Consider the following 26,398-nt stretch of genomic DNA (forward strand, 5'->3'; position numbering starts at 1 on the left):
ACAGGTTCCGGATAAAAGAATGGAGCCACAGGTCAAAGCAGGAAGTCAGTTGCACCTTCTGACTCCTCCATCAATAGTACTATGTTGGTTCAGTGTCTGAAGTGAGATGCTAGAACTGTCCTTGCTTATGCCCTTGGCCTATCCTACGTCACCTTTACAAGGTGATTCGTGTAAAACACAAATCAGTCGTGAAATTCACCTGTTCTCAATTATCTAATGATTGCATCCCAGAATAAGTATTGAGATGGCTAAATTCAGGTGATTAAAATATTTGAGAGTGAATTTACCCAATAATCCTGGGCTTGTGATATAAATACAAGACAGCGATTAAATTTTCCTATTTCTTTTTTTTTTTTTTTTTTTTTTTTTTTTTAAATATATTTTATTGATTTTTTACAGAGAGGAAGGGAGAGAGATAGAGAGTTAGAAACATTGATGAGAGAGAAACATCGACCAGCTGCCTCCTGCACATCTCCCACTGGGGATGTGCCCGCAACCCAGGTACATGCCCTTGACCGGAATCGAACCTGGGACCTTTCAGTCCGCAGGCCGACGCTCTATCCACTGAGCCAAACCGGTTTCGGCAAATTTTCCTATTTCTTGAAATTTCTTATTTCTTGTTCTCTAAACAGGACTCAAGGTGTTTTAGCAGGACATCTTTATTAGATCAAGAGAATGACTGAGTAGAGCAGGGGTTCTCAACCTTGGCTGCACATTAGAATCACCTGGGAATCTTTTTTTTTTATATATATATTTTATTGATTTTTTACAGAGAGGAAGGGAGAGGGACAGAGAGCCAGAAACATCGATGAGAGAGAAACATCGACCAGCTGCCTCCTGCACATCTCCCACTGGGGATGTGCCCGCAACCCAGGTACATGCCCTTGACCGGAATCGAACCCGGGACCTTTCAGTCCGCAGGCCGACGCTCCATCCACTGAGCCAAACCGGTTTTGGCCACCTGGGAATCTTTTTAAAATCCTGATTTCTGGGCCTCATCCTCTGGAAATTCTGTTTCTTTGTTATGGGGTGAGACCACAACATTAGTAACAAAGAAACAGAATTTCCGGAGGATGAGGCCCAGAAATCAGGATTTTAAAAAGGTTCCCAGGTGATTCTAATGTGCAGCCAAGGTTGAGAACCACTGGGGTAGAGGAAAGAGAACAAGAGCCCCACTCAGAAGAGTAAGAAGGAATGAAAAAAAAGATAGGAAAATCACATGTCCAATGAAGCACATCACAGAGAAGATGAGATCTTTGAAATGACGGCAACTCTTAAAAATGATAAGCCTGTGAACAATAAAATACAAATAAGCTTCTTCTACAATATATCCCAAGGGGATGTTTACCTCCTTTATTTCCCATACTTTCCTCCAATTGAACCAAAGAGATCATACTTTTACTTATCCTGAGAATCCTAGTCCTTTTATATTCAGACAGACACTGAGTTTCTCAACACGCACACTCTGTATAGGAAGAAAACACTATCATCATATACCTGTCCCTCAGTTCATATCTTACTTCATGAAATGACAACTGCAGATAATGTTTACGTTTCAGAGCTAAATCTCTCTTGAAAGACATTCTTGTTCTACTTCTGGTGAATCAGACTCTCTTGGATCTTCCAACTGCACCATCTTTTTGTTAACTCCCTACTTCATAACTGTTCTTTTTTTAAAAAAAAACTTTTATTGATTTTAGAGAGGAAGGGAGAGCGAAAGAGATAGAAACATCAACGATGAGAGAGAACTATTGATTAGCTGCCTCCTGCATGCCGCCTTCTGGGGATAGAGCCTGCAACCCGGGCATGTGTCCTGACCAGAAATTGAACAACGACCTCCCGATTCCTAGGTCAACACTCAACCACTGAGCCACACCGGCCGGGCACAACTGCTCATTCTTAAACTACTTTATTAAATATTCATCTTTCTAAATTGTTAGAAGATCATAAACTTAAAAAAAAAAAAGAAAAAGAAGGTGGAAGAAATTTTCTTGTAGGGAAGATGATTTTCATTCCTTGAACAAAAAGTCTGAATTCAGTCACGAGTGTCTGTGGAGACAGTAAAATACATGGGACAAGTGTGCAAATCAGAAAACATTAAGGGAGATGTGAATTTAGGAGTCTTTATAGAGAATAATAGCTTAACTTATTAGAATGGAGGAAAGATGTAAGAATTATGAGAACAGAGCAAGAAATGGAAAACAGAACCTTTGGACAATTTCAGAGAGGGGCAAAGACAAGTGTCTTAGTTCGTTCAGGCTGCCGTAACACAAAACAGCAGGAATTTATTGTCCACATTTCTGGAGGCTGAGAAGTCCAAGATCAAGGCACCAGCAGATGCAGTGTCTGGTGAGAGCCTTCATAACCTAATCACCTCTCAAAGGCCCCATCTCCTAAAACCATCACCTTGAGGTTAGGATTTTAACATATAATATTCAGGGGACACCAATATTTAGTCTATAGCAAGAGGCTAAGAAACATATAAACACAGAGATCAGGTTGCGGTGTGGGCATAGCATTCCACATGGGGTTGAATGTTGGGAAGGGAAATCACTATTTCCCAAATGCTTTCGTTAAAGATGATGCTCAACTCTCTGTTTGGAACGAGGCCTGGAAGGTGGACTTTCATAGCAACGGAGGTAGGAGAAATAGGAAGAGGCGCGGTGGCAATGAACAAAAGAGATGAGCTGAAAGAAAAAAAAGTACTTGTCAAACAATAAAAATCCAAGATGTACATAAACAGGGACCAGATGGGATCAGATCTCAGGAGAAGAAAAGGGTGTATTTCCCTCTAAACTCCAAGGAGCTGCTGTTTAGCTTTCCTCACTCACATCGTGGCACCTTCTCCGACTGCCTAGCATATGCCTTCCCTGGCCACCCGTCTTGCTGGTTCTCACCTGGACAGGTTCCACTGTGGGTTTTGTCTTCTATTGTCCAGGGTTCTTCCCCTCATTCCAGCTTGAAGAATGTGTTTGGTTTGCTGGCTTGATACCCTGTTCATAGGAAATGACAGAAGACCAGCACATGACATTGGGCTAGGCCAGTGATGGCGAACCTTTTGAGCTCGGCGTGTCAGTATTTGGAAAAACCCTAACTTAACTCTGGTGCCGTGTCACATATAGAAATTTTTTGATCTTTGCAACCATAGTAAAACAAAGATGTATATTTTTGATATTTATTTTATATATTTAAATGCTATTTAACAAAGAAAAATCAACCCAAAAAATGAGTTCGCGTGTCACCTCTGACAGGCATGTCATAGGTTCGCCATCACTGGGCTAGGATGTCAAGATGGGAAAATGCTACATTTGAAGGATTCTACAGTTTCACATCTGCAAAGTGGAGGCTTTTCTCTCAGGAGAGGGAACATGATAAACTCTTTTCTGGAGCCAGAGAGGGGTCTGAGAATCTATCACTTGAGAGCACTACAGAGACTCTGAAGCAGCTAGGAGGAGAGGCCATTGACCAGGGACCCTCTGAGTGACACAGGGGAGCTGTCCTCACCCACTGACACCGGGTGGCTGTAGTTCTCAACATCACGTCCCTGTACAGGTCCTAATCGGGTCCAGAAGCTGCCATTCCTCCCAGGTGAAGTCCAAAGCCACATCTTCAATTCCCGTATTAACACGGTCCTGTTTAATTGGAAGTGTTTCGCTTTTATTGACATACAGAAGGGATGTAAAGGAAGTCATTCTGCTTATTTCCACCATACAGGCTGCATCAGTACAAACAGTTTAAAAAGTAAAAAAAAAAAAAAAAAAAAAAAAAATTGTAGGAATGAAGGAAAGTACTATTAGAATATTCTATTATAATTCAGTCTTCAACAAATTAGATATTTCTAAAATGCACAGCCATTACATCCTCTAGCTAACCATCAATCATATATCTGTATATGTGCACCAATTGGCCAAACAGGATACATATGTGGGTGATATAAAGATTAATAAAACACAGTATTACAATTAATTAAGGGCCTTCCCAGGCTTGGTGGATCAGAATGGTGGCAGAGACAACAGTTATTCAAATACAACATGTTCAATAAGTGGGTTTAAAATGTTGTAAGGAGCCCTAACCGGTTTGGCTCAGTGGATAGAGTGTCGGCCTGCAGACTGAAGGGTCCCAGGTTCGATTCCGGCCAAGGGCATGTGCCTTGGTTGCGGGCACATACCCAGTAGGGAGTGTGCAAGAGGCAGCTGAATCGATGTTTCTAACTCTCTATCCCTCATCCTTCCTCTCTGTAAAAATATCAATAAAATATTTAAAATAAATAAATAAAAAAAATAAAATGTTGTAAGGAATAAAATATTTTAATATGTCTAAAGAAAAGGAAACTAAAGAGACAATCAGGTGCATACACATGCATGTTAAAATCACATTAGCCTGGCCAGCATGGCTCAGCGGTTGAGCGTTAACCTATAAACCAGGAAGTTACAGTTCGATGCCCAGTCAGGGCACGTGCCTCGGTTGCGGGCTCAATCCCCAGTGTGGAGCGTGCAGGAGGCAGCCGATCAATGATTCTCTCTCATCATTGATGTTTCTATCTCCTCCCCCTTTCCCTTCTTTTCTGAAATCAATAAAAAATATATATATATTTTAAAAAGCACATTGGAGGTATTGAAAGGGATAATCAGTGAACTAGAAATTATCCAGAATAGTTGGGGTTCATTCCTAGTTCAAAGCTAGAGATTAGCATCAGCCCAGAGAAGAGGCATAAAGGGCAGTGTCCAGCTGTCCTCCCCAAGGGCGTCATGGGCCTTGTTCCTCTCTCGGTCGGCACAGGCGTGTGGCAGTAGGTGGGGAGTTCTGCCAGCTGGGGAAGCCCAACTGAAACCGATGTCCAATCTTTATTGGGACTCAATCATGTGAGTCCCACTGTGCCTTAGTCCCCAGCCCCTCCAATTTCCATGTGACACCATATAATCCATAGCCCCCACCTTAAATCACATTAAATCACATTGGGGCGTGTAGCTTTTACCTTTATCTTTTGATTTCAATCTCTTTCCTTTCTATGATAAACGTAACCTTGAGGACAGCAAGTTTGCTGAGAGTCCTCCTCACATATTATCAACCCTGAGGGAACCTGCAATACAGTAGGGAACGTCCTTGTTTGCTAATATATACATAATGTATAAATAGTAAGTATATGCATATATGTTGCCTTTACTTTTTAAAAAATTATCCATTCATGGATACATTTTAAAGATAAGATTCCAATGATTATTATTATTATATGTATCTCATATATATAGTAAGAGTCAAATGATTACATATATACATATATTTAAATGAATAACTGATTATGAACTAATTCTCTAGGCCCTTTTCCTCCCCCAGAGTATAGAGGATGAGGTTGAAAGTTCCAAACTTCTGCCTGGCGGGGCTCAGTGGTTGAGTGTTGACCTGTGAACCAGGAGGTCATGGTTCGATTCCGGTCAGGGCACATGCCTGGATTTCAGGCTCGGTCCCCCGTGTGGGGCGTGCAGGAGGCAGCCAATCAGTGATTCTCTCCCATCATTGATGTTTCTCTCTCTTTCTCCCTCTCCCTTCCTCTCTGAAATCAATAAAAATATATTTTTTCAAAAGTTCCAAGCTTCGCCAAACCGGTTTGGCTCAGTGGATAGAGCGTCGGCCTGCGGACTGAAAGGTCCCAGGTTCGATTCCGGTCAAGGGCATGTACCTTGGTTGCAGGCACATCCCCAGTAGGGAGTGTGCAGGAGGCAGCTGATCGATGTTTCTCTCTCATCGATGTTTCTAACTCTCTATCCCTCTCCCTTCCTCTCTGTAAAAAATCAATAAAATATATTTTTAAAAAATAAATAAATAAATAAATAAATAAATAAAAGTTCCAAGCTTCTAATTATAGCTTGGTCTTTCTTGTAACCAGCCCCCATCAAGGAATCACCTTATTAGAACAAAAGCAGCTCTATCACCCCCATCATTCAGGAAGTAAAACTATATATATATAGTACTATATATGTAGATATATAAATATATTTAAGTAAATAAAATTATATATATATATACATATATATAACATATATATAATGAACTTAGACTTACTTGAAAGACTGAAGGGAAAGTAACATTCATCAGGTCTGTCCCAGCAGCACAGGGGTCCTGGGCCTCCATAGCTTCAGCCTTTCAACCACAGACACACATGGGCCTCCCCAGATACTGACCATATCCCCTGTAGTCAGACCTGGAAAAGACACCACTGTTTACTGATGACGTGTGAGCTCCAGTAGTAAGCCCGATAAAAATTTCCAAACTTGAATGGCATTTATTGACAAATACCACGGACAAATATGGGCTGAATTGTGTTCCCCAAAATCCATATGTGCAAGTCATAACTTCCAGTACCTTAGAATGTGACTGTGTTAGGAGACAGGGTCTTTTTTTTTTATTTATTTTTTATTTTTTTGTAGGAGACAGGTTCTTTAAAGAGGTCACTAAGTTAAAATGAGGTCGTTAGGATGGGACCTGATCCAATCTGGTGTCCTCATAAGAGATCAGGACACAGACACACATTAAGGGACAATCATGTGAAGACAGAAGATGGTCATCTACAAGCCAACGAGAGAGGCCTCAGAAGAAACCAACCTTGATGACACCTTTGATCTTGAACTTCCAGCCTTCAGAGCTGTGAGGGATAAATTTCTTTTAAGTGACCCAGTCTGTAGTACTTTGTTATGACAGCCCTAGCCCACTAATACAACCACCCCCAACTCTAGTTTTCCATCACTGAGCCATACGAGGCAGAGTGACCCCAGGAAAACCCTAAACCCTGATCTCAGTACTCGCAGTTTTGGCCACATACAACTGTATGCAGTATCTGGCTACAGGTACTAAGGAGAAAAGAATGATGACTTGTAGACAGTAAGTCCTCACTTAATGTCATCGATAGGTTGTGACTTTAAGCCAAACAATATCTACTGAAACAGATTTTATTTACCACAGGTTCATATAAATAAACAAGAGTTAAGTCCAATGTTATAAAGGACCCTGAACAAAACATTATTCAAGGACCCGCTGTGCAAATGTTCCCCTATAATACATGAAGATGGAAATAGAGCATTTGAGAACTAAATAATTAAATATACAGTTAATGTCTGACAAGCAGCACACTTCATAACAGCTATAATTTTTATGAGCCATAGCCAGTTTTTCTCAGTGGATAGAGCATCGGCCTACGGACTGAAGGGTCCTAGGTTTGATTCCGGTCAAGGGTATATGCCTGGGTTGCTGGCTCAATCTCCAGTGGGAGGCGTTCAGGAGGCAGCCAATCAATGATTCTCTCTCATCATTGATGTTTCTATCTCTCTTTCCCTCTTCCTTTCTCTCTGGAATAAAAATATATTTAAAAATAATAATAATAAAAGAAAATGAGGGGTAAAGCAGTAGACGATACAAATTGGTATGTTCTTCTTAAAGAGGTCAATCTGAAATTGTCTATACCATGAACATTTATTTACCTGCAATGCCAACCTCTGAAAGGTGAGTTCCGCACCTGGTCCTCAGGCCTCAGGGAAGTCCATTCCGGGACCCTGACTGACGATTTCAGTGAGAAAGACACTGACTGCCATGATAGGATGTGCAGACTTGCAGGACAAGAAGTAAAGAGGATGAAGTCTGAGTTGAAGAAGCCACTTCTGATTCTTTGCTGAAGAGCACCTGAATGCATTCTCTTAGAGGCCATTACTTTGCAAATGTCGTTCTCCAGGGTATCCCGTGTCTACAACAGTGCCTGGCACAGTGCAAACACTCAGATAAACATGTTGTCATGAATTACTCGAAGACCCAGAGTTGGGAATTCAATTATGAGACAGCCACTTCATGGCAAATTTCTTTTTTCCCTTATAAGAAGGACTCACTGTTTTTTAAGCTGGGTATCTTTACTGGATCAAGAGAAAGAATCCTGAGTATAGAAGGGACAAGGACTCCATTCCCAGGAGAGTGAGGAGTGATATAATTTGTTTCAATTCATCACATCAGAGTAACTGGGATCTTTGAAATGGTAGCAACTCTTAAAAGATCAGAGACCTGTGGACAAATGGAAGTGTGTCTCTCTAAGACATCCAAAGGATTTCACCTTCTGTCCTCCATTTTTAGTGAAATTATTTTCTTCCATTAATTGGGTTTATTCTCCAGATCCTATTCCTTCTCTGATCTGCTCCCTTTTATATTCTGACAGGAGCCTTTTTCCAGGATTTTTTTTTTTTATGTTTCTTAGAATACTGATCCTTATTAAAAAAAATTAAAAAATGAAAAAAATAACTTTAAAAAATTAAAAAGAGGGACAAAAAAGGAATACCGATCATTAGACTTTCTTTCCAGCAGCTCCATCCTTTCAGTGACAAAAATAATCTGGATTAGTTCATTAGCTCATTCATTCATCTTTCAATTCTACACATAATTCATTTCTTTTTTGCTATGTTCTGGGAAATACACCATCATCTATAAACTATATCAAGGAATTTATCATCTGGGTAGAAGGTAAGACATGAACATTTTTTAAAAAGTACCCATACTCTATTTTATGTGTGTACCAGTAAAATGAATCCCTCCCTCCTCCAAATAACAAAATGCATCCTGAACAAGAAATTATCAGGATCCTTTGTTCCTTTCGCTATACTAGTATATCCTTTTCAACTAACACAAAGTGTATATGTCCTCTGATTATACTTGCTGAAGAGTAAAACTGCTATATGCATGAAATCTACCTTTCAAAAAATTGCTAGCAGCCAAAGCTAGGAAGCCAGAGAGGGAGGAGAGAGGGAGGAAGAAAGGGGAAAAAGAGAAAAAGAAAAAATTGCTAGCTCAAAGGTAGCAATAACTTTTTTAGTTCATCACCATCATCTATAGGTCCTAGAACAGTATCAGATAAAGGAAATGGTTGTTAATGTTTTTCTGAGTGGTGCACGCACAGGATGGGAAACTATCTTTTGGGCTAAAGCGTGGCTGACAGGTTATTCATGAGTTTTGAGCTCTGTTCCCGGGTAATGTTTATAAAGTTAGCGCATCCAAACATGCTGTTATACTGTAGAAATAAATGTACCGTTTCCTTTTGAAGGATTTCAGTCCTCTAAAATACAAATGGGATAAATTTAGAACTGAAGAAATGCAAGAGCTAACCATATAATGTTCCTACGTGAGAAAATAGATTCATGCCCCAATAGGGGGAGGGTGCAACACAGACAACCTCCTTTAAATTAAGGAGTCCTGCCCTAGCTGGTTCGGCTCAGTGGATAGAACTCTGCAGATTGAAGGGTCCGGGGTTGGATTCCGGTGAAGGGCACATGCCTGGGTTGTGGGCTTGATCCCCAGTAGGAGGCACCTGATCAATGATTCTCTGTCATCATTGATATTTCTCTCTGTCCTCCCTTCCTCTCTGAAATCAATAAAAATAATTTTTTACAAAAGCAGCATTAGCCCTAGCCAGTTTGGCTCAGTGGATAGAGTGTCGGCCTGCAGACTGAAGGGTCCCAGGTTGGATTCCGGCCAAGGGCATATGCCTGGATTGTGGGCTGGATCCCCAGTACGGGGCGTGCAGGAGGCAGCTGATCAATGATTCTCATCACTGATGTTTCTATCTCTCTCTCCTTCTCCCTTTCTCTCTGAAATCAATAAAAATACATTTTAAAAAAAGCATTAAATTAAGGAGTCCTCACAGACATATCAACTAGGAGTTTGATTCAAGGTATATTGTCCTACAATGTACACTGTGTCTATTATCTGATGTATAATTATGTTAGAATTGTGACGCAAGTCCCTAAAGTCTTCTTCATTTTCACAGGCCTTATCTGCTTCATGCATTTTCCGATATTTTGCCGAAGATGTTCCACAGTTAATTGTCCTCAGAGTTTTATTTCTTGGGTTTCCTCTGCCAGTGGGTGAGGCAGACAACCCTGCCACCATCACTGCCTTCAAAGGTCCAACAATTTCTCTCCTGTGTAAACCCGCTACCACCTACTGAAGTCTTATTTCTGGAAAAGGATTTCCCACGGTCATTATATTTCTACCAACCAGAAGCTCACTCATGACATGTGACACATGAAGCAGCACAGATAAGGCCTACGAAAGGCTCTCCCAGTCTGTATGCACACTTGTCTTAGCAGACACTTGTAAGCCATATAACGAGCTAGAATGTTTTATTCAAGAGTCTTCCGCCTTGATTGCATCACAGTTTACTCCTGTGTGGTTTCTGTGACATACAATATGACATAATTGGCCACTGAAGGTACTCCCACATTCCCTGCGTTCATAAGGTTTCTCTGTGCCAATTCTGTTATCTGCGGAGGCTGCGCCTCTGGCACCTGGCGGTCCCACAGTGGCCACGTTCCCATCCGCTAGGAACCCACTGATGTGTAATGAAATCTGAGCTGCCACTGAAGGCGTCCGGACAGTCACTGCATCAACAGGGGTTTTCTCCTGTACTCTGTCACTCGAGTGAGCTGAGCTGTGACTCTTGGAAAAAGGGTTTTCCAACTTGACGGAACCTACGCATTTCCCTCTGGTGTGCAACATTCCCTTATGGTACACCAGGCATGACAGGTGGGCGAAGGCTTTCCCACAATCGGAGCACCCGTAGGGTCTCTCTCCTGTATGAGTTCTTCGATGTCTATTGAGGCACGACTTATCTCTAAAAGCCTTCCCGCAGTCACTGCACGTATAGGGCTTCTCCCCTGTGTGAATTCTCCGATGGTTAATGAGACCTGACTTGTGTGAACAAGACTTGCCACATTCGGTACACACAAAGGGAGTCTTTCCGGTGTGAAATCTCTGATGTGATATAAGGCAAGTTTTCTGGCTGAAACCTTTTCCACACTCAGTGCATACATAGGGTTTCTCTCCAGTGTGAGTCCGTTGATGTATTAGGAGATTGCCCTTCTGGATGAAGCCTTTGCCACATTCGTTGCATATATAGGGTTTCTCTCCCGTGTGAGTTCGCTGATGTACAATGAGATTGCCCTTCTGGATGAAGCCTTTCCCACAGTCACTGCATATAAATGACTTCTCTCCTGTGTGAGTTTTCTGATGGGCATTGAGCTGTGATTTCCAGCGAAAGGTTTTGTCACATTCCGTGCATTCGTAAGGTTTTTCTCCCGTGTGAGTTCTCTGATGTTCAATGAGCCTGGACTTTCTGGAGAAGGCTTTGTCACACAGACTGCATCCATGCGGCTTCTCTCCTGTGTGAACTCTCTGATGATTAATGAGCCGAGACTTCTTGATGAAGCCTTTTCCACATTCATCGCAAACGTAGGGTTTCTCTCCTGTGTGAGTTTTCTGATGAGTGAGCAGCCGTGATTTCTTGGGGAAGGCTTTGTCACATTCGGTGCACTCGTACCGTCTCTCTCCTATATGAGTTTTCTGATGTTCAGTGAGCCTGGACTTCCTGGAGAAGGCCTTCCCACATACGCTGCACCCATGAGGTTTCTCTCCCGTATGAACTCTCTGGTGATCTATGAGGCGAGACTTCTTGATGAAGTCTTTCCCGCATTCACAGCATACATGGAGTTTATTTATCTTCTGAGTCCTTTGCGCCTTAAGGGATTGGGAGTTTGTGTTTACAGAATTAACACATTCAGGAAATTTTATTTCAGTATGATGTTGCTCATGCTTTGCATGTCCATTAACCTCAACTGGGTTCTTCACTTCACAGCTTCTGTTCTGGTTGACCAAACTTATATTCGATTTCAATGCTTTCCCATGCAAGTCAAATGTATCATGATTTTGCCTTAAAGGAAAATTACTTTTACTCCAATGAATGATGTTTCCAAATGCATTATGTTCATGGCACTGTTCTGTTCTCTTTAGACATCTTTGATTTTGCAAGTGCTTTTGTAGGTGACCATTGTTTTTCTTGATTTCTAGGAAAGAAGAGAAGAATGAACCTTTCCATGAGCTTAGTATGGAATAAAACTATTTTACTAACAGCTTTGTGAAGACTGACGCTTTATTGATAATGCTGATCTCAGTTTAAAGAAACTCCAAGCAAATGTGTTTGTTATCACTTAGACAAGGTTAAAATACAATAATATAAACAAAGAAAATAAAAGGTAAAAACAGTCATTGTATAAATAAGGTATAATTCATTCCAAATGAGTAAATACAGTCCTAGCCGGTTTGGCTCAGTGGATAGAGAGTTGGCCTGCAGACCAAAGGGTCTCGAGTTCGATTCCGGTCAAGGGCACATACCTTGGTTGCAGGCTCCTCCCAGCCTGGGCCCTAGTCCAGGCTGATGCAGGAGGCAACCAATCGATGTGTTTCTCTCACATTAATATTTCTCTCTGTCTTTTCCTCTCTCTTCTACTCTCCCTAAAAAAAAAATCAATGGAAAAATATTCTCAGGTGAGGATTAAAAATAAAAAGGGGGGCCCTAGCTGGTTTGGCTCAATGAACAGAGTGTCGGCCTATGAACAGAAGGTCCCGGGTTCGATTCCGGTCAAGGGCACATGCCTGGGTTGCGGGCTTGATCCCCAGTAGGGGGAGTGCAGGAGGCAGCCGATCAATGATTCTCTCATCATTTATGTTTCTATCTCTCTCTCCCTCTCTGAAATAAAAAAAAAATTTTTTTTAAATGAGTAAATAGCCCTAATCAGTTTGGCTCAGCGGATAGAGCGTCGCCATGCAGACTCAAGGGTCCCAGGTTCGATTCTGGTCAAGGGCATGTACCTTGGTTGCGGGCACATCCCCAGTAGGGGGCGTGCAAGAGGCAGCTGATTGATGTTTCTCTCTTATCGATGTTTCTGACTATCTCCCCTCCTCTCTGTAAAAAATCAATAAAATATATTTAAAAAATTGAGTAAATATAAATTTGTTTGCTTTCTAATGACCCCGTAAAGCATGCTGGGATAGTAAAATCAAATCAAATTACTATTAGCACTTGAGCACAGAGATAGATATATGTTTTAAAATGATGTGGGACACATTCAGACATCCATAAATCCTGGTTAAATGATGAATATACACCAAGCCTTATGCTGGTCATGAGCATATAGAAACAGTCCTTATTTTCACTGAACATACATTCTGGTTAGGGGAAAGTGAACCAGCAAGCAATGATAAAGGAGACAGGTACAAGCTGTGGAAAGTGGCTTGAGGGAGCAATGGAAAGCACAGTGGAAGAAATCAGGATATAATCTGGAGAGAGGAAAAAGATGAGGCTCACTCATAGTTTCAATACAGGGCAGTTAATACGTATGAGGAATCAGGTAACATTCCTAATTATTTGACTTGGGGCACTGAATAGGTGGGTAGTGCCTTTTCATTAAATTTTTTTTTAAAATTGATTTAAGAGAGAGAAGGGGGAGAGAGAAACATTGAATGGCTGCCTCCCCCATACACCCCACCTGGGGATTGAACCCGCAGCCCAGGCATGCACTCTGACCGGGAATCGAACCTGACACCCTTTGGTGTGCGGCCGACACTCCAACCAACCAAACCGAACCGGCCAGGGCGGTGGGTAGTGCCTTTTCATGAGAAAAGGAATATTATTGAAGTTCACAATGTGGGGAAATCAAGTGTGTACTTCCAAAGCACATCAACCTGCGGGTGGCCTTTAGATACCCAATACAGACACGAAGAACTCAACTGGATACAGAAATCTTGAGAAAGGTCTTAACTGGAGATAGCAACGTGGGAATCATTAGTTGTAAATATTATATTAGGTCAGAGGACTGAATGAGATCATTTTTTGAGAAAGTGTATAGACTGAAAGATAAAGGCATGGGATCAAGTTTATAGTTAATGTAACATTAAGAGTTTGGGTTTTACACTTCTAGGAATATATCTAAGGACAATATAAATCAAACTTGCAAACCTCATCATTCTACCCAATTACTAACAAAATCCACAACAGTTGGCCTGGAAATAAAAGTTCCATTACCAACAACTACCCCATTTATCCATGTTGACACTCCACCAGTTCCCCTACAAATACCTTCTAAAACTGGCCTTCAAGTGGCAGGTTTCAGGCCAATCTTTTGACAGTGCACATTTCTGACTTGATACCTTCATTCTTTGTCCTTCATCTTCATTTTGTCCTAGACATGCCTCCTATCTATCACACTATCATTCCCCCGTTCTATGTCACTGTAAACAGCTTCCCCTAAATCTCTAAGGTATCCCGTCTTTACTGTTCATGTTGACTTGACACAGCCCTGAACTGTAGCAAAAGCTGAACATCTACCTATTACATGCAGACTGTATTTGTTACTAAAATCTTACTCCTAAAATGTATGACTTTATTTCTCATTCAATTCAACCTCTTCTGGCACATATTAGGGCTGTGGTTCACCAACTAGGATCAAGAGGGCCTGTTTTCAGCATTATACATAGACTAGCCAGGCCGTAATTCCAACGCTAACAAAAACACTCTCAGAAGAAGAGGTCCTTCCTGGTACATGTATTGAGAAACCATGCACTGACCGGCCGGTGTGGCTCAGTGGTTGAGCATCGACCTCTAAACCTGGAGGTCAGTGTTCTATTCCGGTCAGGGTACATGCCCAGGTTGCAAACTCAATCCTCAGTGCAGGGGGCAGGAGGCAGCCAATCAATGATTCTCTATCATCACTGATTTTTATTTTTTATTTATTTTTTTAAAAAAATATATTTTATTGATTCTTTACAGAGAGGAAGGGAGAGAGGTAGAGAGTTAGAAACATCGATCAGCCGCCTCCTGCACATCTCCCACTGGGGATGTGCCCGCAACCCAGGTACATGCCCCCGACCGGAATCGAACCTGGGACCCCTCAGTCCGCAGGCTGACGCTCTATCCACTGAGCCAAACCGGTTTCGGCTGATTTTTAAAAATATATATTTTTATTGATTTCAGATAGGAAGGGAGAGGGAGAGAGAGAGAGAGAGAGAAACATCAATGATGAGAGAGAATCATGGATCGGTTGCCTCCTGCATACTCCCTACTGGGGATTGAGCCTGCCACCTGGGCATGTACCCTTGACCGGAATTGAACTCAGGACCCCTCAGTCCGCAGGCCGACACTCTATCCACTGAGCCAAACCAACTAGGGCAATAAAAATATTTTTTAAAAAAAGATATTCGGGAGCTGACCACCCCTCACCCTCTCTACCCACGTGCTCTGCTTTGTACTACAAATAGGCTCCTAACTGGATTTCAAACTTCAACCTCTGCCTGCTGCCATCGACTTTCTACAAAGTAGCCACAGGGATCATTTTAAATATAAATTACATCCTGTCACTCCTCTACTGAAACCTCTCAAATGTTTGTTCATCTCATTATTTATATATATACTTATATATATATTTTTAAATATATAAATCATTAATTTCAGAGAGGAAGGGAGAGGGAGACAGAGATAGAAACATCAATGATGAGAGAGAATCATTGATCGGCTGCCTCCTGCACACCCCACACTGGGGACCGAGCCCGCAACCTTGAGCATGTGCCCTGACAGGGAATCGAACCGTGACCTCCTGGTTCATAGTTGGATGCTCAACCAATGAGCCATGCCAGCCGGGACACCTCATTACTTTTAAAAATCAAGTTCCTCAAATGTCCTACATGACCTGTTCACTCCAAAATCTAGCTCCCACCACATCGCCCTTATCTCCATGTTATCTCCATCACGGTCCCTCTGGCCCACCCCACTGTATTCACACAGGCTTCTTTGAGGCTCTTCCTGGGCCTTTGAATCTGCTATTTTGTCTACTTTGGAACGCAATTCACTCAACGGACCTGCTCGCATCCCTCATGTAGTTGCTTAAAGGCATTTCACCGAAGAGGCATTCCCCGTCCCAGATGACTGAAGACCTAATAGATTCCTGGCTGCTAACAGAGCTCCCAGCCCCCTCACACACTATTCCCTTTTGCTGTTTGATTGATCTTCTCAGCACTTTTCACCTCGCCACATCTTATTTATATAGACTTATTTTGATGAATTTTATGTCTTCTTCTTTTAGAATAAAATCGCAAAGCATTATCTTGGAGGCAGTGTTCATGGCTGGCAGCGCCAGCGTGTAACAGGATATCCAACAACATTTAGCGCAAACAAAAAGGATTTAAAGCAATGGACCAAGAAAAGATTCTCATGTGTGGAAAATACTGTGGAGGCTCCTTTAAATATAGTTGACCCTGAGTTTAGCGGGGAAGGAGGGGAAGCAAACTGTATAAGCAAGATCACACCATATGATGGAGGTCACTGACAAAAGAGACATGTCCATCTTATATGACTGGCATGGCTGTGATTAGCTGGGAGTAATGATATCAAACGATCATAAGGAAAAGGAAAGCTTTAAGAAAATGAATCCAGCCCTACCTGGTTTGGCTCAGTGGATAGAGCGTCAGCCTGTGGACTAAAGGGTCCCAGGTTCGATTCCAGTCAAGGGCATGTACCTTGGTTGCAGGCACATCCCAAGTAGGGGGTGTGCAGGAGGCAGCTGATTGATTTTTCTCTCTCATCAATGTTTCTAATTCTCTAGCCCTCTTCCTTCCTCTCTGTAAAAATCAATAAATATATTTTTTAAAAAAAGAAAAGAAAAAAGAAAATGAATGCAGCCCTGGCTGTTGCTGCTCAGTGGTCAGAGTGTCGGCCTGTGCACCGCAGGGTCTCAGGTTCAATTCCGATCAAGGGTTGCAAATTCCATCCCCGGCCCAGGTCGGGGAGCAAGCAGTAGGCAACCAATTGATGTGCCTCTTTCACATCAAGGTTTCTCTCTCCCTCCCTTCTTCCCTTTCACTCTCTCTAAAAGTAAACAGAAAAAATATCCTTGGGTGAGGATTAACAAAAGTAAGTAAATAAATAAAATAAAATCCTAACCCCCAATCAAAGATGGGGGCGGGTGTTAGGAAGGGAAAACCACCTTATCCAACGGGGCGAGAAGGGGCTGTAGTCAGAAGACAGTGCTAACATCACACATCTCTCCTCGAACAGAGGCCATGGAAGGTGGAATTTCCGAGCAAGAAAATGAAGGAACAGGTACTGTTCCTGGGGGAAGCAAGATGGTGAGACTGAGAATTGCAAGAAAAAGCAGGGCGGGGGGCAGGGGTGGGGGGACAATCAAGACCTCAATGGAACAAACAGGGATCAAGTCCAAGAAGAGGCCTGTTCCTCTAAACACCTACAGAAAGAGAACTCCTTTCCTTTATGGGTGGTTCGTGCAGGCTCTGTGTACGTGTCCTCAGACACCTCACGGCTGTGACACCTCTGAACGAATGGACCAGGACTTCCCCGGCCGCCTTCCTTGCTGGCTCTCTCTCACTCACCCGAGCAGATCCCACTGTGGAGTCCACCTTCTCTTGTCCATGGTTCCCCTCGTTCCAATCTGGACAGTGTGTCTGGCTTGCTGGCTGGATACCCTGTTCATGGGAAGTGACAGAAGAGACAGGCTCTTTGACACGGCCTTTGGTGTGCTAACACAGAAGAATGTTATACCTCAGGAACTATGCAGCCTGCAGTTCAGCAGAGGAAAGGCTGTCCTCTGTACTAGGGCACATCATACCCTCTAACCTGGGGCCAGAGAGGGGACTGAGACTCATCCACTACTTCAGAGCATCACAGACACTCCAGACCTTTCAGAAGCCATGAAAGGCCACCCCTCTGAGTGACACAGGGGAGCTGTCCTCACCCAGTGACACCAGGTGGCTGTAGGTCTCCAACATCACGTCCCTGTACAGGTCCTTCTGCTCAGGGCCCAGGAGCTGCCACTCCTCCCAGGTGAAGTCCACGGCCACATCCTCCAGTGTGAGTGGATCCTGTAATAACAGGTCCTGTTTAATAGGAGTGTTTCTCTTGTTATTGAAAGGGAAGGAATGTGAAGAAAGTTGTTCTGCTCATTTTAACCATATGGGCTACATCTATATTAAGTGTTTTGATTTTTTTAAAAATATATTTTTATTGATTTCGGAGAGGAAGGGAGAGATAGAACCATCAATGATGAGAGAGAATCATTGATTGGCTGCCTTCTGCACCCCCCAACACTGGGGATTGAGCCTGCAACCCGGGCATGTGCCCTTGACCGGAATAGAACCCGGGACCCTTCAGTCCACAGGCCAATACTCCATCCACTGAGCCAAACCAGCTAGGGCTGTTTTGATTTTTTTTTTAAACTACATTGTTATAGAAGCAAAATCTATCCATATTCAACATCAATCTCTAGTAAACTATTCTGTAATCATGCAGTCAACCATCATTCTACAAATCAAGTATTTATGTAATAAGTAGTCACTAAATCCTTTCTCAAACCAGAAATATTTGCATTTGCATTTAATATATATGTATATATATTTTTAAAGGCACATATTTGCCAGGCACTAAATATATACTACTAATATCAAGGTAACTAACACATATTCCATTCCTACATTTACTGTCAATCTTGATAGCCATCATCAGAATCATCCAGAAAAAAAAAAAATGTAGACAGTATAATTACAAGACACTACATATTAAACAAATATATTTTATACATTAGGAGAAATAAAGCATTTTCCCAAAACATCTGTCTAACATCTAAGAACAGGAGACTATTCAAGTCATTAAGCAAACTAAGAAAGTAAACAGCAACCTTCAAGAAACACAAATATAGTCATGTGCTACATAACAACGTTTCGGCCAACGACGGACCACATATACAACGATGTGTGGTTGGAAGGTAATAAGAGATGAGGCAGTAGGAAGTGGCTTTGAACACAGGAAAGTGTTCTACCTTAGAGAGGAGGATGTACTAAAGAAAAGCCTCTGGGACCCCAACCTTCGCAGACAACAGTACTTTCCACACTGCCTACTGCCAAACCTGACCTCAAACACCAGCTCAGCCACGTGGTCACACAGGGCCTTTGAGTGCCATGCAATCCTTCCATTTTCTTAGGCCACTGAGTTTTTGTTTCTAGATTAATCCTCACTGCAGTATGGCTGGGTCGATGGGTCTCACTGTTATGGTCCCATGAAAACCTGTGCCCGCTGAGCTCTCGTGGTCTGTTCTCAAAGGGATCTCTGAGGAGCCCCACATTGCATTAACAGGAAAGCTGAAGTTAACGACACTGTCTAATATCTCAGCTCTAGGAAGAACCATAAACAATGTCCTCCCCAGCTGGTTTGGATCAGCGGAGAGAGTGTCAGCCTGCGGACTGAAGAGTCCTGGGTTCGATTCCAGTCAAGGACACGTGCCCGGGTTACGGACTCGATCCCCAGTGTGGGGCGTGCAGGAGGCAGCCGATCAATGATGCTCTCTCATCATTGATGTTTCTCTCTCTCTCTCCCTCTCCCTTCCTCTCTGAAATTAATTTAAAATATATTAAAGTATTTTAAATGACCTAAAACCTAAATGTCAAGAAACATAGAGTGACACCCTCCAAGGAAGGGCCTGCTGTCCCCTCTGTCAGTGAACAGCCTGTTTTCACCATGGCTCTCTGGCCGTGAGGGCTGTCAGAGATGTTAGACAGAAGGTGACAGCTCATGGAACCCGTACGATGCTCCAGTCACACTATGCTCCAACATTAGTCATTTAGGGAGGCTCCCGGGAACAATACATTCCTCATCCTATTTTGCCTTAATGTTGAAGTTAGGGGCTAAATTTATTTCTGCACAAATCGTGCTGTTCCATTTAATTCAATCGTGTTTTCAAGTCCTCCAGAAATCAATCACAGAATGAAGGAAAGAATAAAACAAACCCAGAGTCACCTGGTCCTTAATCATTTTCTTCTGTTACCGGGAAATGGCCGGGAAGATGGACGCTGTGTCTTTGGTCTCTTCTTGAGCTGCTCAAAATTTCTGGATAGAAATCTTAGACTCTGGTCAGTGGTGTCCCCACAAATGACGACATCCAGGACCTGAGACCTCCTCCTCAGGGCACCTGGTAGATCTTGTTCCTCGAGCCGGGACCTGCGGGCTGAAAAGTAAATTCGCTTTGAGTGTACACTTCCTCTGGGTCCAGATGCTGTCCCTGCTACTGTCACTCAGCTGATTTCAAGGCCGTCTGTCCCTTTATCTGTTGCTCTGGAGGCTGTTACCCTCTGGAGCAATAAAACATAAGATTCTGAAGGTGTGGGCAGTATGTGTTCCTTCTGTGAGGGCAAAGGAGAACCAGCACAATGCGATGCCCCCACGGCAGGGGACGTCTCACACATATATTTTTGGACAGAGACATATAAAAGGCGAGGATCCGGACACCTATTTCTTTAATATTACATGTGTTCATGTATCGGTTCAGAAATCTCTGTACAACTCATTGTAAACACACTTCAGTGTAAAGACAAATGTACTAAGTCAAGCATTTTCACTAATCATTATGTGATACAAAGGAAAACAGACAGAAAAAAAGTTAAAGCATATAGAGCAAGACTATTGTTTGTGGATATATACACACTTTGTAACAGGATAGAACATGCATTATATAAGACAAGTTCAAGACTGTGGTTATTTCTGGGGAGGAAAGAAGGGGAGGGACTAAAGGATATCACTTAAATTGCATTTGCATCAGTTTATCTCTTTAAAAAGTACCAACGTGTGTGTGTGTGCGTGCGTGGGTGTGTGTGTGAGAGAGAGAGAGAGAGAGAGAGAGAGAGAGGACTTTATGATGGGAAATCCCTTAGAATGGAAATGACAGAGCAGGCAGCTCCAAGAACCCTTCCGGTAACAGCAACGTCAAAACATCAAGTGAGAAAAATCCAATACATCCTACATATGTCCAGTGAAACCATATACATACTTTCTCTAAAGCCAAGAGCAAGGCAAGGATGCGCAGTATAACCCACTATTATCTATTACCATTCTGGAAATGAAACCCCACTCACTGGATAAAGAACCAAGTAAGAATAATCAATAATAGAGAAGAGGAAGCAAATGATAAGGCATTCCCTAACATGATTAATCAAGAGTCAGAGTTTCAGAGATTTGAGTAAACATGTATCAAAAATAACTTTTAGCCCAATCAGCATGGCTCAGTGGTTGAGCTTCAACCTATAAACCAGGAGGTCACCGTTTGATTCCCAATCAAGGGACATGCCCAGGTTGCAGGTTCAATTCCCAGTGTGGGGCGTGCAGGAGGCAGCCGATTAACAATTCTCTCACATCATTGATGTTTCTATCTCTCTCTCCCTCTCCCTTCCTCTCTGAAATCAATGGAAATGTCTGGCAGTTCATCCAACGATTAAACATATTCAGTGCTCACCTCACTGGACTCTTCTTTTTTTTTTCTTTTCTTTTTTTTTTTCAGAGAGGAAGGGAGGAGAGAGAGAGATAGAAACATCAATGATGAGAATCACCTATCGGCTGCCACCTGCATGCCCCACCACTGGAGATGGAGTCTGCAACCCGGGCATGTGCCCCAACCAGGAATCAAACCATGACCTCCTGGTTCACAGGTTGATGCTCAACCACTGAGCCAAGCCGGCTGGGCCACCTCACTGAACTCGTAATTGTGAGCTACTCTGCTCCCCATGATTTTATTATGAAAAATTTCAAATATATAGCAAAGCTTAAAGAATTTTACATTTGAATACCTATATGCCTATCACATAGGTTTTATCATGCCTTTGTTTCCTTTATTATCTATCTATCTATATGTTGCTCCTCTACTCATAAGTAATCTATCTTTAGTCTTTAAGGTGGAGGAAATATTTCAATGGCAAACACATGCAAAGCTGATGTAAAACTATTATTTAGGCCTATTAACTGATTGAGAGGGAGAGAGAAACATCGATTTGTTGTTCTACTTATTTATTCATTCATTTACCATATGATCCAGAAATTCCACTCCGGGATTATATCAGAGAAGTAAAAACATGCCCACACAGCCTTAACCAATTTGACTCAGTGAACAGAGTGTCGGCCTGTGGACTGAATGGTCCCGGGTTTGATTCCAGTCAAGGGCATATGCCCGGGTTGCGGGCTGGATCCCCAGAAGGGGGCGTGCAGGAGACAGCCGATCAATGATTCGCTCTCGTCACTGATGTTTCTATCTCTCTCTCCTTCTTGCTTCCTCTCTGAAATCAATAAAAATAGACTAAACAAACCAACAAACATGCCCACACAAAAGTTTGTACGCAGATGTTATAGCAGCATTATTTATAAGAGCCCAAATGTGGAAACAACCCAAATATCCACCAGCCGATAAAGGGATAAACAGAACGTGCTTATCCACACAATGGCACAGTATTGAGGCATAAAAAGGAGTCCACGCTACCACATAGATAAACCTCCAACACATGATGCCGAGTGAACGAAGCCAGTCACAAAAGACCACGTTATATGCATTTATATGAAATGTCCAAAACAGGCAAATCTATAGAGACCACAAAGAATGCGGCTGCTTACATATGGGGGAATGGAAGGACAGAGGTGGTAACTAGAAGGCACATGGTTTCTTTTTGAGGTGGTGAAATGTTTGAAATTGACTGTGCTGATGGTTGAATATGACTATGACTATACTAAAAACCGCTGAATTGTACAATTTAAACGGGTAACTTGTGTGGTATATGACTAATAGAACTGTTATTTTTAAAAAGCTCTTAATAGAACTCTCATCATATGCTTACTGGGAGGTTTAGGGGGAAATGTATAAATGTTTGCAACTTACTTTGAAATACATTTTTTTTAATGTAAAAAGATGGGTTAAGGACAAGCAGAGTTGTGATACATGGATAGATATGTAGTAAAGGAAACACAATAAAATCATGATAAAACCCAAGCATATAGGTATTCAAATGTACAATTCTTTTTAAAAAATTTATTTTATTGTGTGGCGAGCCGGCGCGGCCATGGCATACTCAGCCCCAGGGCGCCTTATGTGCCATGCCAGCTCAGCCTGGTCAGTGACCTTGAGTGGGGGCGGTGAAAGGCTTAGAAAAGACAGACAAGAGAATGAAAGCTGGGTCTCGGTGGGACACTGCTTCTCTGATGGAGAGACAGCACCCACAAGCTGGTCTTTATTTTATAGCAGATGCCACGAGGCAAAGTAGGGGCGTGATCAAAATGTTTACAACATTCTCCTGGGTTTCAATCCTACTCAACTACATGCACCTGAACTGTATCACTCAGGCACCTGGGGCCACGCGTTCGGACCATAGGTTCAAGCTCACAACTACAGCTTTTGGCTATAATTGTGCCGGGAGAGATCTGCCCTCCAAGCTGGGACTTGCACGTGGCCATGAGAGGGCTGTGCCCTCTCCTCAGTCCAAGGCTTGAACCTATTGGATCCAAAACACTGTAGCTGCACCCCACATTATTGATTTTAGAGAGGAAGGGAGAGGGAGAGAGAGATAGAAACATCAATGATGAGAGAGTCACTGATCAGCTGCCTCCTGCACACGCCACACTGGGGATTGAGCCACAACTCGGGCATATTCCCTCATAGGGAATCGAACCGTGACCTCCTGGTTCATAGGTCCACGCTCAACCACTGAGCCACACCGGGGTACGGTTCAAATGTACAATTCTTTAAACTTTGCTATATATTTGAAAATTTTCATAATAAAATCATGAGGAACAGGGATGCTCATAATAGTAAGGGTTCAGTGAGGTGAGCAGGAACAAAATAAAATAACTTAATTGCTCTTCTATGTAACAGTAAATTTAAAGAAAAGAACAAAAAAGGTCAAAAGTAAAAAAAAAAACACCACCATTCACAATGGTAAAAAATTTAAAAGTCAAGGTGAAGATGAGGGACAGGGAGCCACATTCTTAGTAAATGCAGAATCCTAACCTGTTCTTAAAAGTGACGACTGAATATTTAAGTATTTAAGCTCCATCTAAATGAATGTACACATTGAGTGATTCCAGTCATAATGGCATGGATTTGCCTCTTGTTATACTGTTAACAGAAATTTAATATATATATATATATATTTAAAGAAAACATTTTGTTTGTCATATGAATATTTATGATATGAAATTAAGTGATGAGGCAAATTATCAGAGATTTGTTGGAATTGTGCAAATCAAGCATAGAAAAATGAAGACTAGCCCTAGCTGGTTTGGCTCAGTGGATAGAGCATCCGCCTGGGCACTAGGGGAGGGTCCCAGGTTCAATTCCAGTCAAGGGCACAGGCCCAGGTTGTGGGCTCATCCCCAGTAGGGAGCATGCAGGATGCAGCCGATCAATGATTCTCTCTCATTGATGTTTCTGTCTCTCCCTTCCTCTCTGAAATCAATAAAAATATATTTTAAAAAAAAAAGAAAAGAAAAATGAAGACTAAAACAAACATCTATGAACAGTTCAACAAAGGTGACCATTGGGGAACTGAATTGGGGGAACTGAGTGCTATTTTACTTGTGCTATAATGATGCTAAAAGGAAATATTTACGTGTGTGTGTGTGTGTGTGTGACGCACAAATTTGCAGGAAGGGCAAAATCCTCATTTTAGTGGCAGCCTGACTTTTTCAGATGCGCTTTGAATCGTCCACCTCCTACAAGCTTTCAGGTCAGGATGATGCGGTCGGGGGCGGGGGGGAAGCCCAAAGCTTTGCAAAGAAGGTACGTTTGCAACTCACCCCACCCACCCACCACCAGCTTCGGCTCTTACAAACCCCCCCAACGCATGAAACATCTGGACCTTCCCAAACACTGGTCACTTGTCCATCAGCATCATCGCGAGCCCAGACCCCGGGTTGCTGACCGTGACCCCGGCTCCTGTCATTGAGCCGCATCTTAGACCCCCAATGCGATCAGACACTGCCTTCCCGATCAAAACCCAGTCCCCACCGCAGTCCTCGGTCACGCAGACACCAACCAAGCCATGGCCACGGACCGTCAGCCGGGCACCTCGCCGGCCTTTCCCTACTGCCCCCAGCATCCCGCAGGGCTGGCCCCACAGGCACCCCAACCACAGACTCCCGCTGGCTGCATCCCCCACCCCGCAGACGCCACGGCCCTCCCACCCGCACTCAGACACCGCGATCCTTCCATCCTGTACCTCCGAGAGCTCCACACAGAGACGGGGTCTCCGCGACCTTCCACGAGCGGCACCTCCGTGAATTCTTTGCCGCGTGCGTCCTCGCGCAGCCTACGCGCCGGTCTGCGGCGACCGAACAGAGTCGGAGGCATTTGTGCGGCGCACCGTCGCCTGGACTTCCGGTTTCCACGGAGAAAATGTCCGCGCCCGTTTCCTCCTCGCATCCAGGGAGCGGCCATCTTTCCACCACTTGACGTACAAAAGGCGAAATAGCCGTTTGGACCCGAACCGCCAGCGAAGGCTCGGGACGGCGAAAAGCCACCGAACGGCTTCATTTCTCGGCGCTTTAAAACCCCGTAAACAAACGGCATTCACTTTCGGAAGCTCGAACTGGCGCCAGGCAAACGGGGGGCGGGCCGCGTCCACCGCAGCAACCCGGGGAGAGAAGCTGTCCGCTTTGCACAGAGCACGATTCCGAAATGACACCGCGGGCGCAGCCATCTTAGAAGTTAGGTGTCCGTACAGAGGAAAACGACTTTTCCGCGGAGTTAGAAGAGCCAAGATGCAGGCTGAAAGGCAAATACCCCGAAGATGGTTTTGGCGGGAAGATTTAGGGGACAGAACAGGGTCTTCAGAATCACTCACTGGGGATAGCTATAAAAACAGACACACACACATAAACACACTCACACACACACACACGCCCCCACCCCGCACCCCCCTCCCGGACTGGAAGAAACAGCTTCCAGTGATGCCAATACTGAGTGGGTCTTTTTGAGAACTAAAGGCCAGGATTTCTGGAAGGCATAAATAACTCCACAGAGAATAAAAAGTTATGCAAGAATGGAAAAGTAGTCACAGTACGGGGTGTCCCCAAAAATGTATTCAATGGCCCTAGCCGGCTTGGCTCAGTGGATAGAGCGTCAGCCTGCGGACTGAAGGGTCCCGGGTTCGATTCCCGCCAAGGGCACACGCCTGGGTTGTGGGCTCGATCCCTAGTAGGGGACGTGCAGGAGGCAGCCAATCAATGATCCTCTCTAATCATTGGCGTTTCTATCTCTCTCTCCTTTTCCCTTCCTCTCTAACATCAATAAAGAAATATATTATTAAAAAATGTATTCAATGTACTCACACTTTTTTTCTGATAGCTCAGTTAATGCCTTTTTCTTTTCAGATTTAACCCATTGGAATTAATAACTATTCAGTGTATACATTTTGGGGAGACACCCTATATATTACATGGCTGAGCTATAAATCGTATGTAATAGCCATCATAATGTAAACACTACATCTGATTTTTTAAAAATTGTGGTAACGCAATAAGTAAAACTTTTCCCACGTTCTGTGAGCCATTTTAGCAAATTACCAAACTGAGGAGGAGGTCATGGAAGTCCCTGGCTTATAGCCAATCCATCAGGAATACAGTAGGCCCCACCTGGCAAGTGGCATCTGAAGAGGGGGTGGGTAGCACCATTGTAGGATTGGGCCCTGAACCTGACTCAAGGAAGGCATTGTCAGAATTGAATTGAAT

The 26,398-nt window shown here is 43.2% G+C and overlaps 2 protein-coding genes across 2 annotated transcripts in view; both read right to left on the bottom strand.

Moving 5' to 3' along the window:
- The window catches only part of ZNF614 (zinc finger protein 614), a 65,081-nt gene extending 62,097 nt beyond the window's left edge, over window positions 1-2,984 (bottom strand). The window contains exon 1 of the mRNA XM_070401590.1: window positions 2,898-2,984. The gene's annotated coding sequence lies outside the window, so the exon portion shown is untranslated. The remainder of the gene's footprint in view (window positions 1-2,897) is intronic.
- LOC138999471 (zinc finger protein 613-like) lies at window positions 1,891-24,986 on the bottom strand. The gene is given in 10 exon segments (XM_070401591.1): window positions 1,891-2,687; window positions 2,898-2,993; window positions 3,505-3,632; window positions 6,061-6,199; window positions 7,473-10,256; window positions 10,258-11,867; window positions 17,242-17,334; window positions 17,604-17,730; window positions 19,658-19,865; window positions 24,889-24,986. Coding segments are annotated over 5 exon segments (1,917 nt in total). The 5' UTR covers window positions 19,673-19,865; window positions 24,889-24,986; the 3' UTR covers window positions 1,891-2,687; window positions 2,898-2,993; window positions 3,505-3,632; window positions 6,061-6,199; window positions 7,473-10,184.
- Between the last annotated feature and the right edge of the window lie 1,412 nt (window positions 24,987-26,398).

Source organism: Myotis yumanensis, unplaced genomic scaffold, assembly GCF_028538775.1.
Source record: "Myotis yumanensis isolate MYYU_CA2020_CCGP unplaced genomic scaffold, mMyoYum1.0.hap1 SCAF_23, whole genome shotgun sequence".
Classification (NCBI taxonomy): domain Eukaryota; kingdom Metazoa; phylum Chordata; class Mammalia; order Chiroptera; family Vespertilionidae; genus Myotis; species Myotis yumanensis.